The sequence below is a fragment of the Xenopus laevis genome, chromosome 7S, assembly GCF_017654675.1.
Source record: "Xenopus laevis strain J_2021 chromosome 7S, Xenopus_laevis_v10.1, whole genome shotgun sequence".
In the NCBI taxonomy this organism is placed as follows: Eukaryota; Metazoa; Chordata; class Amphibia; order Anura; family Pipidae; genus Xenopus; species Xenopus laevis.
In genome coordinates, this window is record NC_054384.1 from 97547154 (window position 1) to 97566559 (window position 19406).

At 39.6% G+C, this 19406-nt stretch overlaps 1 protein-coding gene across 9 annotated transcripts in view; it reads left to right on the plus strand.

Moving 5' to 3' along the window:
- Positions 1–631: 631 nt before the first annotated feature.
- kcnc1.S (potassium channel, voltage gated Shaw related subfamily C, member 1 S homeolog) overlaps positions 632–19406 on the plus strand; it is a 70893-nt gene continuing 52118 nt past the window's right edge. For 5 of the 9 annotated variants that reach the window (XR_005962754.1, XR_005962753.1, XM_041570350.1 and 2 more), the window contains exon 1: positions 633–1373. Coding sequence is in view for 6 of the 9 variants with exons in the window: in XM_041570350.1 (XP_041426284.1) it covers positions 777–1373 (597 nt within the window). In the remaining 3 variants the exon portion in view is untranslated. 9 annotated transcript variants of the gene reach the window in all.

Below are 19406 nucleotides of genomic sequence, written 5' to 3' on the forward strand. Positions count from 1 at the left end.
GAGTTTCTTTATTCTCCTCCAGCCTGCGCTTTCTGCTGATCAGCAAAATCGTCTGCCCCATCTTAACGCTGCGCTTATCTAGAATTAAAATTAAATTATACAGCTCGTTCCTTCCCTAACCCTTTCTATACGAACGCATGACACATGGTATTAAAAGCATAATGAACACCAATACCCAATATTGACATTACTGAAATAAAATAGCAGGTGAGATGACATAAATGGAACAAATGGGAGTTTATGATCATAGCTAGTGCTGGATAGGGCATGTAGATGGGTATATGATTTTTTAAGTCATTATAATTAATTATTAGAATAAAATAAAATAAAATAACCTGTGTTCTTGCCACTTTTCAGACTGAAGACAGCACCTGCTGAGAGAAGAGGGGGGAAAATCCAGCAAAGCTTTGAAAATATCCATCCATGATCTTAAGTCTTCCAGCCTCAAATCTAGAAATCCTCTAAATATTTCTAAATATCTTCTAGCCACTTATGCACAGATAGTTTTCTATTTTTCTACAAGGGAAAAAAAAAAGTCTTATCAGGATAATCCAGTTGGAAGCTTTAGCTCGAGCCTTCCTGCAGCTTCCATACCTCCTGTATCTCATTTTGGGGGGGTGCAGAGGGGGGGGGGGCTGAATGTGTGAGTGGGGGATGACGTTTCCAGTTTGAAGGCAGCTGATTGGATGTCCCGGTGAAACCTGATCTCTACTTGCGGATTTCTGTAGGAAAAAAAAAAAAAGGGGAAGGAAAAGAAATAGGCACCCAGGGCACTTATGATCAGCTCAGTTTGTGTTTCATCTTTCCGCGGGCGCAAGTCTGGAAACAAGCCTCCTTCCAAGTCATGTTTGAAAGGAAATATGGGCAAAAACGAGGACAGCGACAAAATTGTCATTAATGTTGGGGGTATCAGGCATGAGACCTACAGGAGTACCCTCAAAACCTTGCCAGGTACCAGACTCTCCTGGCTCACTGAGCCTGATGCCTTTAGTAACTTTGACTATGACCCCAAAACAGACGAGTTCTTCTTTGACAGACACCCTCAAGTCTTTGCCTGTGTCTTGAACTACTATAGGACTGGGAAGCTGCACTGTCCCTCCGATGTGTGCGGACCCCTGTACGAGGAAGAGTTGGCTTTTTGGGGGATTGATGAGACTGATGTGGAGGCATGTTGTTGGATGAATTACAGGCAGCACAGGGATGCAGAGGAAGCCCTGGATAGCTTTGAGACTCCAGAGCCAGAGGAGGAAGAGGATGGAGATCTGAAAAGACTCTGCCTCCAAGAAGATGGTAGAAAGCTGGGCTGGTGGAAGAGGTTGCGGCCTAAAGTCTGGGCTCTCTTTGAGGATCCCTACTCTTCAAAATATGCCAGGGTAATGTATGCCCAAGCTTTCTCTATCTGTGTCTTTATCTGCTGTTTTTATTGGAAACATTAGCGTCATAATAATTAGTTTAGGATGCTGTGGGCAGAATGGGATACACTGTAGCGCTGTGTGTGTGAATTAAATACTCCTAGTCTTTCACTCTATCTATTTGGAAGCATTAGGATTCTAACAGATACATAGTTAAAAAGTCTCAATGGCTCTCAGCTTGGTCTTGTTTTTTTTTTTTTATTATTGGGGGTGATCATTACATTGTGAGGAATGCAACCACAGTTTTGGATTGGATTCTGTAATAGTCGTTAGGTTCAGTTCTGCAGTGACAGCAATAACCTGTGCCTCCAGCAGGAGGCGCTCTGTAAATTCAATAGCAAGAGGCAGCCAAGAAAACTTTCCTAATTAATCATTTATGGATCCCTAAGAGCATCAATGTGCTTGCAGTATATAGGACACTATCATGGCAGATGGGCCCTAATAAGGCAGGGTCTGCTGGAAGGCTGTGCTCCCCCTGCAGGCTGAGACAGTGGATAGGGGTGCAAGGCTCTCAGAAGTGCAGGGTATTGCAGCACCAGTGTTAGTACAGTATATGAAATTAGCGATGGCTGGGGGAGGGTAGACAAGGGACTGCAGTGCAGCAGATAGCAGCAAAGCTTACAATCAGTTTCCTCTGGGGGTTTCTGACTTCTGAAAAGAGTTAATGGGAAAGATCAGTGCACTCTTCAAAAATGTTTATTTGGAGAATTACTGCCAGGAGAACATAATCACTGAATTGTAGACTCATTCATAAATCCTTGACTGGATGATGTGTTAAGCGAGTTGTTCCATTAGAAACACAGCAAGGCAATGGGAAAAATAACATATTTCACCCTGTGCTATAATGCAGCGTATGAACCGGTGACATCTTTAAATAACCGTTCGACTTGAGCTGATTGTATTACGAGTAGAAAAATCTCTTCATTTTTTTTTTTCAATTAGATTTGAGCAGTGAGCTGCCTCTGTGCCTCTGCAACTGCTCAAATAAGAGACAGACGTCTAAATAAGCCGCCTCTGAATGCCATCAAACAACTGCAAGAAATAAGGGGCAAGGTTTATTAGTGGACAGTGGGATCCCTGGTGATTATATAGGGAGGCCAAGATATTCCAATTCTTTTAGCTTCACAAATTGGCTATTGGTAGGAAGGATAGCTGTTTAGGACAGTAGAACACCATAGATTGATTCAATTGAAGCCAACCAGATTTATCAGATGAAATAACTAAAACCCTGTGTCTTGGGGACATAGTCATTTTGGGAAATAGCAGTGTGTTGAACAAGGAATGAATGTTGCTGTAGAACCAGGAAAAAGAAAGCGAACTCTTCTGCTGGGTAAACACGGCCACCGGTAGGGGGCGCTTAGTTTTCAAAGGAGAAAGTCAGGAACTGCAGCAAGATTTTAAGCAAACTCTGCAGATTCACCAACCCCCCTCCTTTCTCTTTAGATTAATTATCTATTGTCTTGTACTGTGGCTCGTGCGATCCTATATGACAATGACAATAAGTATCTGCACTTGGGTACAAGCACACTGGTCCTGAATAGATGGACACATTTGGAATCGTTTATTTATGGCAGTATATCAACTGCTGATATATATATATATATAAAGATATATATATAGAGATATAGATAGATATATATATAGATATATAGATATATAGATATATAGATATATAGATATATAGATATATATATAGATAGAGATATGATTGTTCCGGCATTCCCTGACTGTATAGAACATTGGCACACACAGTCCCTGGCCACAAACACATTTATGGTCGCCTAAAGGCCTTTAGCTGCGATTCATCTACAACAGAGATTACTCTGGGGGTGGATGTGGGAGCTGTAAATTCAACATCAGCATAGCCATTGTCTCCTTATGTTTAACGGTTTTCATAAATAGAGTAAGCAAGGCATTGTGTGAAAGAGAAACAGCAAGCGATCTCTTTTTTTTTTAATTAGCAGCAGATCTGCGAGCGCTGCGCTAGCCTATTGCTCTGGGAGCCCTGCGCTATTCTGCGCTTTAAGCCAATGCATTCAGCACTGCGACTGTGAGGGAGCTTTCCGCGCTCCGCGGTGCTGAAGAAGCAGAGACTGCAGTGTTACATTTTACAAGCGCCGCAAACACAGCTTTTTTTAAGGTGGCATGCTCTAATTACACTCTGCTTCGCTCGGCTTCAGCAGAGGGATTGCCTGGTACTGATCCAAAGATACTTGCATATTCCTCAATTTAATCTGGTTGATTGTGATTCACTTTTTCTACAAGATGGGTTAGACGCGCAATTCTATATTCTAATTTCAAAAGGTAGAGAGGCTGGAAGGGCCCTTCTGAGTCCTTAGTTTTCCAAAGCTGTGACCCATCACCCTCAAGAGCCAGCATCAGAGAAGGTTGTTAATAAACCCCCAAGCAGGTTAAACAAACCCCAAAATGAACACAAGTAGTCCTTACCCGAATGATTCATCTTCTGATTCATCCCTGGTGCTCAGAAGTGGAAAGCCTGGAAACATACACTTGGGGTTCCTTAAGGACTGAACATGGGAACCATTTCTCTTAGTCAATGTATAGGTGTACGTTATTCACAGGGTTGTTTTGGCCCTCAATTGGCATGTACAAGGGGGTCAATAAGTTATCTCTGTGGTTTACATAGCAATAGATATTTAGATATATGATAGATAGATAGATAGATAGATAGATAGATAGATAGATAGATGGATAGATAGATAGATAGATAGATAATAGCTAGATAAATATATAGATTATATAGATGATAGATAGATAGATAGATTACATAGATAGATGATAGATAGATAGATAGATAGATAGATAGATAGATAGATAGATAGATAGATAGATAGATAGATAGATGATAGAGTGAATGAGTATGATAGATAAATATATAGATAGTTCGATAGTTCGATAGATAGATAGATAGATAGATAGATAGATAGATAGATAGATAGATAGATAGATAGACAGATTACATATATAGATTACATAGATAGATAGATAGATAGATAGATAGATAGATAGATAGATAGATAGATAGATAGATAGATAGATAGTATATAGTGTTTCTGAAGCCTGGCAATTTAAGCAGAGTCATATCCCCTATTCTTTCTATATGATTGCTTTCTCATACCATTTATAAATGATGATGATGGTAATCACTTGCCTACCCTGGATGAAACAGATGAAACAGATAGATTACATAGATAGATGATAGATAGATAGATAGATAGATAGATAGATAGATAGATAGATAGATAGATAGATAGAGTGAATGAGTATGATAGATAAATAGATAGATATGTAGATAGATCGATAGATGATAGATAGATAGATAGATAGATAGATAGATAGATAGATAGATAGATAGATAGATGATAGATAGATAGATAGATGATAGATAGATAGATAGATAGATAGATAGATAGATAGATAGAGTGAATGAGTATGATAGATAGATAGATAGATAGATAGATAGATAGATAGATGATAGATAGATAGATAGATGATAGAGTGAATGAGTATGATAGATAGACATAGATAGATAGATAGATAGATAGATAGATAGATACTATATAGTGTTTCTGAAGCCTGCCAATGTAGGCAGAGTCATACCCCCTATTCTTTCTATATAATTGCTTTCTCATACCATTTATCAATGATGATGATGGTAATTGCTTGCCTACTCTGGCACCATTCTGCATGTGCATTTAAATATGTAGTTTTTAGGCGCAACAATGCTGAGCACAATTGTCCATCATTAATTTTACACCCATATAACGTACAGCCCCACACCTGCATAAATAATACTCTCCTTCATTTTAACCAATCAATTTTGTATTTTTATATATTTAATCCTTTTTATAGTAGTTTTCTTTGCTCTTTGTTTTAAAGCTCCTTAGAAATGTCTTACACTCTAAATTCATTTTGCATCACCTACTATATAGACGAGGTAAATAATGCACACCCTTTCACTAGTGTTGCTATGACAACACCAAGGTCAGTTCCAGAAGCATCAAATTCATCAGAATTCTTTAGACACAGTTTGGAGATTTCCCTAGATATACTCATTTGTTCCTGGGACGGCTTGTGAGAACCCTCTGGGTGAGAGTTGCTTTTGCAAGGGTTGCAGTTTGTCCGAAATAGCCATATTGTGGATGGAGCTGGATCTGGTCTGGAATGAATATTTACTATTAGGAACCAACACACTTAAATATACGTGAATATTATATACAATAAAATAAGTTGTTTCTGTACCAGTAGAAATGTGAAATGCAAACTATATGACACGCTTAAACTGTAATTAGTGTTCTGCCATTAATTTAACTCCAATAAGATATATTTCATAAGAGAACCCAACATTCCTAGAACTTAATACAATGGTCTGTACACTGGGGGGGGGCATTTGTCAAAGTCCGAACTTGTCTTAATATTTTCTGAAAATTGTGAAAAAAATGATTTTCCACCCAAAATCTTCGGATTATTGCACGAAACCCAGCAAAGGTCAAAAAAATCTTTGGGACTTCTCCCAATTGACTTATATGCAACCTCGGCAGGTCTGAGATACCAGATTTTTGGATTCTGACTTTTTCCATCCTCCAGGTACAATAAATCCTGAAAAATTCGTGTTTTTTTTTTCCACTAGAAATTCAGATGTTATACTAAAAAAAAAAAATGTTTTGGGGCTTTTGGCGTTCGGAGTTTAGCAAATAACCCCCTTAAAGTGATATCTAAGGCTTGTTTTGCATGCAATGATCCACTTTGATCCATATACTTTCATTGCTATTTGCCTATAAGCTCATGTTACATCCGTGCCTGCCACCTTGCACCCCGGCTTTTAAGGTGCTCCCCAGTAGTTATGCTCTTCCGAGATCTTGGCACAAACAAGATGCTGGTGGTGTTGCTTGTGGGTCAGAAGGTAACTCCATGTAGTCCGTTACATCAGATTTAAAGGAGAAGGAAAGGCATATTTAATTGGTGGTGTTAAAAGTTAGGCACCCCTAAGTGATTATATATACTTACCTCACATCCTGGGCCGGTGCTTAATCAGGAGAAAACTGCACCGGTCCAGGGGTTCTTCCAGCGAGCACAATAGATCGATCGGCTTCTTCGTCTTTCTTTAAATTTCCCAGGGCAGATGCATGCGCAGCAGGACGAAATAGCCGACTTCTTAGTAAAAGTTTGGGAAAGAAAAAACAAACCAGAAGCCGATTGATCGCTGGAATAACCCCGGGCTGGTGCAGTTTTCTGCTTATAGGAGCACTGGCCCGGGTGTGAGGTAAGTATATACAATCACTTGGGGGTGCCTAACTTTTGCCACCCCCAAAATAAAGAGCGCCTTTCCTTCTCCTTTAAGGACACAATTTTATTTAAACCTTTTTCTCTGTTATCTTAAGGTGGCCACACACTGGCTGATCCTCTCTGGTATCGGATCGATTAACCCACAGGCTTAACATTTGAATTCAGTGCATGTGGACATGAGTATGGCGGTTTTTCTTTGTTTTCATCTGAACTGTAGAGAGTGAAGAGGAACTGTGTCTCTTATACACTTTCTTTTCTGCCTATTAACCGTGCACTCACCTTTCACTCATCCTCATCAGATATTTTTAAAAATGGCAGTTTATACATTTGTTATTTAAAGGCAAAACTTGAGATGATATATTATATATTTGGCCTAGAAGATGTATTAGATCTCACTCTATTAAAATCACCAGACATCATGTCTCTCTGCATGCAGGATTTGTGCAAAAGTCAGTTATTTTTTTTGTACTGAAATCATTTCTTTCAGTGAGCTCTAATACATCTGCTAGGAAAGATATAAGATATACTGGATTTAACTATCAATGAATATCTGACACCCAACTGCTGCATGAAGACAGAATCAAGAGAAACAGAGCTGAGAGTGGAATAGTGAAGATAAACTTGATTATATTAGAAACGATGCAGAATATTTAATTGATTGTATTTAGAAAGTTTCTTATTTGAGTATGCTGAAGCTTATATTAAATTCTCGTTTTTGCGATAGTTCCTCTTTTAATATTTTCGATGAATTAAGCAAACACATCTCTCCCTGCCCCAGTGGAGCTTACAATCTAAGGTCCCTATCATATTCATAACTAACAGGGTCAATTTTCACCAGAGTCAATTAACCTGCCTGTATTTTTTTAGAGTGTGGGAGGAAACGGGAGTATCAAGACTCAAGAGAAAAAACAGACATACACAGGTAGAATATACAAACTCCTTGCAGAAATCGGAAAATAGTCTGTTGAAACTACTTCCCAAACTGGCAAAGATGTGGGTGAAATTGCGGTCACAGGGTACCGGGTGGAGGGGGTCGTTGGGTTTCTGCTTCCTCAGTACACACATGTAATTTTGTATGCAGGGGGTTGTGGGGGACTCATAATGGGAGCAAAATTGTGGGAATTTTTTTAGACATACTCCATTCCCTACCCGCCTTCTCATTTAGATTTGCTTGCAGAATCTTATTTTGTTATTTGTTTAGTCTTCCCTCCTAATAGTATAGTTTTCTCTATGCCCAGACTTACTCACTGTTTCTTTGCATGTACCTCAACCTTTTCTAAAAAGAACTACATAAGCAAATAAGCACACACACAAACAAATACTACACACTTGTTGAGCTCTTCCTCTACATTTCTATCCTATCCCATTAATAAGAATATCAGCTGCTTATATGAGCATTTCACATTGTTTGGACACACACTTTGAGAACAGCCACTGTATAAGGGCATGTAAAGGCAAAATCCCATTTTTACTTTCTTTAATGAAAAAGAAACCTGTCTCAAATATACTTTAATTTAAGATGGTCCCTAACTGCTGAGCAGGGAAACAATCATACTTATGAACAGCAGGGGGGAGCCCCCGCTTTACTTCCCAGCCATGCAGAACTCAAGCAGCTTTGTTTATGACGATCCCTAAGCAGCCCAGACCACACTGAGCATGTGCACAGTCTTAGTCTTGCAAAGATGTTTAACAAAGTTACAAGATGGTGACCCCCTGTGGCCAACTTTGAAAGCATAAATTATTTTTTGATTAGGCTTGTGGTGCAGTAAGTTCATGTTTATATTTAGTATACAAAATACAGCATTTCTAGCCTTATTCTATTTTAGACTTTACATGGCCTTTAAATTTATTGAGAACGCAATGCCTGCAGCAGGTGCAGAGGCTACAGCAAGCACTATTTCTCTGGATCTAAAGCATGCAATCTGTTCATACAGTGCTAGGACTGCATGTACAATGTATTTAATACCTTCTGTGCTAAAAGTGTGGCGAGCAACCAGATAATAACATAAATGGGAAATTGCTGGTGGGTAATGCATATCTCTGCTGCAGCATTCTTACCAGTTATCAAGGTCTTTCTGCTTGGAAGTCAGGGATTGGACGAGAGCTCATCCAATCAGCAAGTTCACAAAGGGCTCATTTATAAAGACAGTGCAAGGTGCACATATTTAATGTAAGTTGACATGTTTTTTTACCCATAATGCAGTATTTTTCTCCTAGAACCAATATAGTTAAAAATTGCCCCCCGCTTTTGGTAAAATGTGTGCACAAATATTTCTTCTATGCATGGTTTGCAAGGTGAAACTTCTGACTCACGGTATCACTAACAACATTAGCATCTCATTTGCTTTGTGCATGTCAGTTCAGCTATTAATGAAACCCACTAAGGGAAACCTGGAACTACCGCCAGTTTGCCAGTAATGTTAGGATCCCTTTGTGTAAAGTGAATGTGTGTAAATGAGCCTTTGGGGCAGATTTATCAAGGCTCGGATTTCAAAGTGCAAAAAAAATTTGAAATTTGACCATCGAATAGGCTAGTTCGACATTCGAAGTCGAATTCGTAGGATTTTTAAGATCGTACTTCGATCGTACTTCAAAATTGAACAATTCAAACTATTTAATCATATGATTTCACTTTCGACTTCTAAAAACTTAGCCAAATGTTGGCTATATGTTCTAGGAGGTCCCCATAGGCTAACATAGCAATTCGGCAGGTTTAAGGTGGCGAAGTGTCGAAGTCGAAGTTTTTTAAAGAGACAGTACTTCAATTATCGAATGGTCAAATAGTCAAAGCATTTTCACTTCGAATCAAAGTCGAAGTCGAATTTGGCCTATTTGATGGTCTAAGTACCCAAAAATTACTTCGAAAATTTGAAGTTTTTCAATTCGAATATTCACTTCGAATTCACTTCGACCCTTAGTAAATGTGCCCCTAAGTGTCACTGCCAATTTCATACACCAGGATTAGATCACAGGAGTACAAGCAGTTGGTTCTGACCCCATGAGTGATCCTCCTGCAATTCAGCACTTGATGAATAACTGAAGGTGCACGGGTGTCTGTGTTATGTCGATAGACATGTGATTTTTCAAATGTGAGCGTGAAAAGGAAAAGTATTCTCTACAAACACACTTACATCTACCAGATAATCTACTAGACAATATTGTATAGCTTTGTATAAATTAATCATGATCAACAATGGTTAGTACAGGAAGGTTTTGAAAAACATAAGTCTTGGCTAAATAACATTTTTAGTAGTACAAGTATAGGAACTGTTATCCAGAATGCTCAGGCCCTGGGGATGTCTGGCTAAGGGATCTTTATGTTATTGGATCTCCATACTATAAGTCTGTTAAATAAATACTTAAACATTAATAAAACCCAATAGAATGATTTGCCTTCCAATAAGGATTAATTATATCTTAGATAGGATCAAGTACAATATACTGTTTTATTATTACAGAGAAAAGGGAAATCATTTTAAAAAATTGTTTGATTAAAATGGAGTTTATGGGAGATGACCTTTGCTTAATTCTTTGCTTTCAGGATAATGGGTTTTCAGATAACAGATCCCATACCTGCATTCTATGATAAAGAAGTTGAAAATTGGGCAAAATGAAAGACACCGCAAATAAAGCACCTGTGTTTAAAATAAATGTATAATGTTTCGTAGGAGTAATTTAAAAAAACTCAAGTTACTTACATCTTAAAAAATACAATTATGAGCTTGTATTGAGACAATGTAACAACATGATAAGTCTCCTTTGTTCTTCTCTGTTCTAAGTCTTTTTATAACAGAGCATTCAGACGACAGCTCAGCAATTTAGGGTTTGCAGCATCCACTATGTACGGTTCAGACCATAGAAGCGACTATATATATATCCTGATGACGGTCCCTTGAGGTGCTGAAACGCGTAGATGTTTATATGTTTTAGTAAAGGACTTTTTTCAAACAACCGTGCCGGATATTTTGACATCTGTGCAGGCGCAGAACACTGCTGCTTATCAGTTAAGGAAACAGCAGGACATTGCTAGTCAAACCCAACGTTGAAGGAAAGATAAGAACCCATTGGCAGAGACAGCATGTTTATTTTTCTGTCTATTCAAATTGCTCATCCTTGGCATTAATTCATGCTCGAGATAACCGTATGGCTTATGCAAGCAATCTGGATAACCCTCGAAGAGCAGGATCTCAAAATCAGCCCTCAAGCTTCATCAGCACTCACTGCATGTTGTTTGGGAGATTTTCACATGAATACAGATGGATAAAATCAGTGCATCGGTCGTTTAGAATAGATTCAAATGTGTTTATGACAAACCCGTCTGACCGTGTCATAACCAGAACTGCTAGGGAAGCTTTAGTATGGGCACTGAGCATATGAACCTAGAACTGGACCCCTAGTCTATGTTGACCAACAGAGAACTTAAGAGATAGAAGGATAATAAAGAAATCATATATTGACTTATTGGCTGTGAAAGAAGTAGCAGTAGCAACTACCTCTGGGAAGGAACTGTGCCTGTGGAACAGCAGGTATAGTAGGCAGAGATGGTGCCTATAATAACAGTGGGATAATAGTCTCTGGGAAGGGAGTGTGACTGTGGGATAGTAGGTATAGTAGGGAGAGATGGTGCCTATAGTAACAGTGGGATATAGTCTCTGGGAAGGGAGTGTGACTGTGGGATAGTAGGTATAGTAGGGAGAGATGGTGCCTATAGTAACAGTGGGATATAGTCTCTGGGAAGGGAGTGTGACTGTGGGATAGCAGGTATAGTAGGGAGAGATGGTGTCTATAGTAACAGTGGGATAATAGTCTCTGGGAAGGGAGTGTGACTGTGGGATAGCAGGTATAGTAGGGAGAGATGGTGCCTATAGTAACAGTGGGATAATAATCTCTGGGAAGGGAGTGTGACTGAGATAGCAGGTATAGTAGGGAGAGATGGTGCCTATAGTAACAGTGGGATAATAATCTCTGGGAAGGGAGTGTGACTGAGATAGCAGGTATAGTAGGGAGAGATGGTGCCTATAGTAACAGTGGGATAATAGTCTCTGGGAAGGGAGTGTGACTGTGGGATAGCAGGTATAGTAGGGAGCGATGGTGCCTATAGTAACAGTGGGATAATAATCTCTGGGAAGGGAGTGTGACTGAGATAGCAGGTATAGTAGGGAGAGATGATGCCTATAGTAACAGTGGATAATAGTCTCTGGGAAGGGAGTGTGACTGTGGGATAGCAGGTATAGTAGGGAGAGATGGTGCCTATAGTAACAGTGGATAATAGTCTATGGGAAGGGAGTGTGACTGTGGGATAGCAGGTATAGTAGGGAGAGATGGTGTCTATAGTAACAGTGGATAATAGTCTCTGGGAAGGGAGTGTGACTGTGGGATAGCAGGTATAGTAGGGAGAGATGGTGCCTGAGATAATAATAACACTGAGATAATAGTTTCTGGAAAGGGACTGTAGGATGTGGGATAACAGGTATAGAAGATTTAGACAAAGCATATCTGCGGGGTCTGAATATCTATACAAAGTAGGATTGTCCAGCCTATGGCCCTTTAGCTGCTATTTAGCTACAACTCCCTGAACTCTTTGACTGCCAAGGTGCAAGGAAGGTGTTAGAGTGGGCAATACTGATATAGATCATTACAGACACCGTTTTGCTCTGTTGTACATCCTATCCCTCTATTCATTCCTACATCTGCTCTGTGCAGCCCCACTATGCATCAGATTAATTAAATTGGCCCTCATCGATATTCCCTTAATTGTATATAAGTGTTTTCCAAGATGTGAGACTTACCAGCACTTGCTAATAGCCAAAGGCTGATTGTGAGTCCTAGCTCTGAAGGGGCCCTGGAAAACTGATGGGGAGCTGGGTGGATTTGTATCTAATTGAGCTCTGCCTACACTGAGGCAGTACCATATCACTCAAGGGTCTCAAAATGATGTAGCTGTGCACGAAATGCTGTTTTCCCAGTGGAAATGATGCAGATCTACAGCTAATACCTTGGCAAGCCAATGAAAAGAATTCTGGTAGTAGTAGTTATATGCAACCATTTTAAAGGGATACTGTCATGGGAAAAAAATGTTTTCTCAAAATGAATTAGTTAATAGTGCTGTTCCAGCAGAATTCTGCGCTGAAATCCATTTCTCAAAAGAGCAAACAGATTTTTTTATATTCAATTTTAAAATCTGACATGGGGCTAGACATTTTGTAAATTTCCCAGCTGCCCCAAGTCATGTGCCTGCACTTTAGGAGAGAAATGCTTTCTGACAGGCTGCTGTTTTTCCTTCTCAATGTAACTGAATGTGTCTCAGTGAGACATGGGTTTTTACTATTGAGTGTTGTTCTTAGATCTACCAGGCAGCTGTTATCTTGTGTTAGGGAGCTGTTATCTGGTTACCTTCCCATTGTTCTGTTGTTTGGCTTCTGGGGGGCGGAAGGGAGGGGGGTGATATCACTCTAACTTGCAGTACAGCAGTAAAGAGTGATTGAAGTTTATCAGAGCACAAGTCACATGACTTGGGGCAGCTGGGAAATTGACAATATGTCTAGTCCCATGTCAGATTTCAAAATTGAATATAAAAAAATCTGTTTGCTCTTTTGAGAAATGGATTTCAGTGCAGAATTCTGCTGGATCAGCACTATTAACTGATTGATTTTGAAAAAAAATGACAGTATCCCATTAATGTTTGTATCTGTACAGATTTTGGCTGCTGTTTGTGAATACAATTATTGTCATTGATATTAGAGCATGTGATACTGCTCTGCATAGCCTTGCAATATCTAAGCTTCATTACCGCATGTAGGTCACAGTTAGAGCAACCTTCTGTATCAGGCACATTGCCGTAACCTGCAGCACGCTGCAGCATTGCAGTATATTTCAGCACGAGTCAGGGAGAACAGCTTGCAAGCACTTATCCATGTGGTCAGTTCTGGACAAACTGCAACATTCAGACACACAAAAAGCAAAACATTTATCTAAAGCTGCATCTGATCAAACAGAAGTACAATATATAGCAAGATCTGGAGACCTCTTCAAGCCTATAAATTCCTAGATATAAAGATCAGGACATGCTTTATAACAAAGGAGGTTTTGGAGTATAATTAAATAATGCACTATTATTGTACTGTGTGTAACTCGCTGTGCTGGATGCTAGAGTTTCAATATAAAAATCGTTATCTGTTTTTGGGGGTTTTCTGCAACTGACTGATCTGTCAATAGGAACACATTAAATTGCATGGTTCCCTGACAATATTTTCAAGACCCGTGCTTACAAGAACCCAACCATATAGGGCTCACTATTTCAGAATACCGAATATGCCCCACCACCCATTAAAGGACAAGGAAAGTCTAAAATAAAATAAGGCTAGAAATGCTGTATTTTGTATACTAAACATAAGCATGAACTTACTGCACCACAAAGCCCAATCAAACAAATTATTTATGCTTTCAAAGTTGGCCAGAGGGGGCTGTCATCTATTACTTTGTTAAACAGCTTTCCTGACCCTGCTCATGCTCAGTGTGGTCTGGGCTGCTTAGGGATCGTCATAAACAAAGCTGCTTGAGTTCTGCATGGCTGGGAAGTAATGCGGGGGCTCCCCCTACTTCCCTACTTCCCTACCCTACTATACCTGCTATCCCACAGTCACACTCCCTTCCCAGAGATTATTATCCCACTGTAACTATAGGCACCATCTCTCACTACTATACCTGTTATCCCACAGTCACACTCCCTTCCCAGAGACTATTATCCACTGTTACTATAGGCACCATCTCTCCCTACTATACCTGCTATCCCACAGTCACACTCCCTTCCCAGAGACTATTATCCCACTGTTACTATAGGCACCATCTCTCCCTACTATACCTGCTATCCCACAGTCACACTCCCTTCCCAGAGACTATTATCCCACTGTTACTATAGGCACCATCTCTCCCTACTATACCTGCTATCCCACAGTCACACTCCCTTCCCAGAGACTATTATCCACTGTTACTATAGGCACCATCTCTCCCTACTATACCTGCTATCCCACAGTCACACTCCCTTCCCAGAGACTATTATCCCACTGTTACTATAGGCACCATCTCTCCCTACTATACCTGCTATCCCACAGTCACACTCCCTTCCCAGAGACTATTATCCACTGTTACTATAGGCACCATCTCTCCCTACTATACCTGCTATCCCACAGTCACACTCCCTTCCCAGAGACTATTATCCCACTGTTACTATAGGCACCATCTCTCACTACTTTACCTGCTATCCCACAGCTACAGTACTTTAGGTACAGCTGTGCTGTCTGCAAGAATTTCAGTTGTTTGTGGCCACATTACGTGTAGAGCCAAGGACAGTGCCCATTGCCTGGACAACCCCCTAAACAGACACATGACAGCTAAGGTTATCCAAATTATTTTCTTAAATGTATGTTTAATTTTTAATGAAGATCTAGCTTGGCCAAAAATAATTTTTAGTGTGGCATTGCCCATATTCCATTAACTGGATGATAAAATATTCAGAATTATGATTTTTATTTCAGATACAAATATTTTCTACAACCTAATGTGGGCATGAAAAAAATGTATCTTTTAATTCCTTTCTTCTGTATCAGCCACACATATTCATAACTCATGAAAATTAAAAATCTTCTACTCAGCCTAATTATACATTCCCTTTTCTCGCTGTGGTTTTATTTTTAGCCTCAGCCTGAAGGTATGTTATGTCATCATGGGAATATGTGTGTGGATCCTTGTGAAACAGGATTGAAAGTGCAGCAGCTTCCCCCCTTGTTCTATTTCTATAAAGGGAGAAGGGAACTTATAGTATGTCACACATGGAATCTGAGATATAAAAAAAATGTTTGTGAAATAAATGATGGTAAAATAATTCTTGTCTTCCCAATGTAGCCTTTCACCAGGTTACATATCAGTATGCATATCTTGTTATCTCAGTATCTATCTATCTATCTATCTATCTATCTATCTATCTATCTATCTATCTATCTATCTATCTATCTATCATCTATCTATCTATCTATCTGCCTAAAATCTATCCATTTATCTATCAATCCATCCATTATCTATCTATCTATCTATCTATCTATCTATCTATCTATCTATCTATCTATCTGCCTAAACTCTATCTATTTATCTATCAATCCATCCATTATCTATCTATCTATCTATCTATCTATCTATCTATCTATCTATCTATCTATCTATCTATCTATCTATCTATCTATCTATCTATCTATCAATCTATCTATCTATCTATCTATCTATCTATCTATCTATCTATCTATCTATCTATCTATCTATCCATCCATCCATCCATCCATCCATCCATCCATCCATCCATCCATCCATCCATCCACCCACCCACCCACCCACCCACCCACCCACCCATCCATCCATCCATCCATCCATCCATCCATCCATCCATCCATCCATCCATCTATCTATCTATCTATCTATCTATCTATCTATCTATCATCTATCATCTATCATCTATCATCTATCCATCTATTTATCATCATCTCTCTCACACCAGAGACAAAAGCAAAAAAATATTATGTGTATGTACTTTGGTGGCCTCATTTGCCCCTGCCCTGTGCCCCTTCTGGGACCTGCTATCCACATTGTTATGCAGCTGCATTTATCACTTTACAAGGGTCATTTATTGACCCCCTTGGTGCTTATTTATCCAGCACTTGTGTGGGGCATTTCTGCAAGGTGCAGAGCAAATGGCTATTTTTCACAAGCTTTGCACTAACCTTCTACCATTTGATGCATCTGAATAACTTCAAGTGGCATGGGTAGCTGGCAGGAAGGGTGTTGTCTTCATAACCCCCCATCTTGCTCCTCCTGACTACAGCAATGTCAACTACAGGATACACAATATACAATATAAAAATCACAGGTCTTTGTGGAAGGAGCATTGTGGCCCTAAGGACATGCACCCATGTTAGTGCCTTGCTCCTGCACTTTGCCCCACCATCTGTAAATAAGTCCTCATATGTCTTTAGGGGTGGGGGTCCCCATGGTTTATGTCTAGTTGTTGCAGCAGCTTCATTAGAATTTAATGAATGTTGGTTATTTTCATATTTGTAGCAATTGTATTTTATTTTCCTCTGTAGCTCCCTTTGCTTTACACCAGTGCCACTCAATTACTCTCATCACCGATGTAAACTGTATTCTCAAATTAGAATTCTGACTGCTCCGTGTGCCACCTTACCCCCTTCTTTTTGTTAATGCGCTTGGCATTGAAGGAAATTTAAACACATGTTAAACTAACATAGTCCACCCTCTTGCTCCTCTGGATCTTTTAAGCATCATAATGCCAAGTCAAGGCTGGAGGGTTTACACTGCAGTTAAAATGTATAGATTAGATTATACCGTATGTTCTATTTATACAACAGCAAACAGCCCTTTAGCATGCATATAGCTTTTTAGGATTTAAACTGTGACTGATGACTAGGGGGTTAATGATGATACTTTCACTGTGGCACATTCAGCACTTTGATGCAAATTTGCCCTTTTTCATGTCTATAGGTAGTTTCATTATTCCATCAGATCTTAAAGAATTCACAAAACTAGTCCATAGTTCCACATATTTAAATATTTACCCAACTTGACTCAATCGGCTGATGTCCCAAATGATCCCCCAATAAATGTTGGTGGTTTCTTCCAGTGGAAGATAAAGGAAGTGTCAACTCCAGACTTGAAAGTGGAATAGTGTGAGGAAAGGGAAACCCTGTGGATATTTCACTCCACTCTAGAGGGATCTAAAATACATATATACAAAAAACACAAAGTAGTGCTACACACACACTCTCTCACCGCTCTTTGCAGCGTCGGGTGCCGTCTGTGACCCTGTCTGCCCAGGTCTGGTTCACGTACAAGAAAATACTTCAGCAGCACTCCGATTATGGTGAAAAAATTGGAACTTTATTCGTGCCTCAAGCTAAGCGACGTTTCGAGCCCTTCCAGCCCTTTATCAAGCTTATACATATATACAAATACTATATCATTTTAATTTGTGTAGCCAGACATCGATTCCTTTGCTTCCAGGCAGCCTAAGAGAAAAAGGGAAAAAAATTGTTTTTGTTTCGTTCAAACAATATGGAGACAATAAGAAAATTCTCAAGCCTCTCCTGTTGCTGCCTCTCTCGGAAGCCTTTATCAAGCACAGGGAATTACTAAACACGTTGATAAGGGAGCTCCCAAGAACAGAGGAGAGTGAAGAGTTTTATCATCACGTTAATACAACCCTCTTCGTGATGATTACAGAATGTAACATTCCATTCCGCTATGAGAGATTTATATCACAAATTATTATCCACCTGGTGGCACTAAAAGCCTTTGGAGTATTCTAACACAGGTGCTGAAGCTGAAGGGACTCCAGTGAATTTTGAGCGTTGCCTGTTTTTGATGAATTCCCAACATTTTTAAAGCAAAACAGAAGCACATGACAATAACCTGTATTGCTTTGGTTGCTATCATGGTGCAGTCTGACAGTTATCTGATATATGGTGCTGACTGGAGGCTGATTTGTACATCAAGACACAGTGTTTGGCGGGTAACTAATGAATGCCCAGACCTACTCTTGATAGGGTTTATTTTATGTTTCTGCATCTATTTAGTGAAACATATGGATATTAATGTATTATAATATTATAAAGCTGTTTCTGCCACATTTTTTTTCATGCTCCTATAGGTTGGGGGTTTGGGTTGAGCCTCTGACCCACTACTGATAAGAATTGGTGCTAAGAGATGAGGGAACTCAGCAGGGGCGTAACTATAGAGGAAGCAGACCCTGCGGCTGCAGGGGGGCCCAGGAGGTATAGGGGCCCCATGAGGCCCTAATTCATATACAATTTCAATAAATATTGGAGAAACAAGTCAACCTCTAAACATTTTGGGGGCCTGAAAAATAATTTGCTGTGGGGCCCAGTAATATCTAGTTACGCCACTGGAACTCAGTCTGCAGCCTTGTGGTTTTATATGGTCAGGGAACTCCTTATATTATTCCCTTTATGATTTCTGCAGTCACATTATGGGGCAAATTTACTAAAGGGCGAATTTTCGCCTCGGAAGGCTCCTTCACACTTTGCGCAACTTCATAAGACTTTAATTTGCATCGCATACGCTTATTTATCAAAATGCTGTTATGTCTCGGCAGCGCAGAGATTTCGAAGCAAACTTTCGCTAGCGTTACTTTCTTCCTAGCAAAACTTTGTTAACATACTTACGCAAAATTTCCAAAAAAATATATTTAACAGCGACAACATTTAAATATAATCCCACTTTAAGATATGAAAAAACGCCAGCGTTTTGCCTTTTTTTAAGGCTTTTCGGCATACAGGATATGACGACACTGACATAATATTGTTAAGGATCTTATCAATTCACCACTCTGGCAAAAAGGGTTACGTATTGGAAAGTTATTACTTGGATGAATTTGCGGAGTAATGATCATTGGACTTAGCGACTTAGCGAACATTTGCCTGGCAAAAGGGTGCGAAACGTTGTTAACGCTGAGCTCTTTCACTAGCGAATAGTCCTCTATGCCTTTTAGTAAATTGCCAATGTCCCTGCGAATTGTGGTTTTGCAAAATTTTTGCTAGCGATGGCCATTTTGCCCTTTAGTGAGTCAACCCAAGAGCAAATTGCTTTACCTCCTCCACACCATCC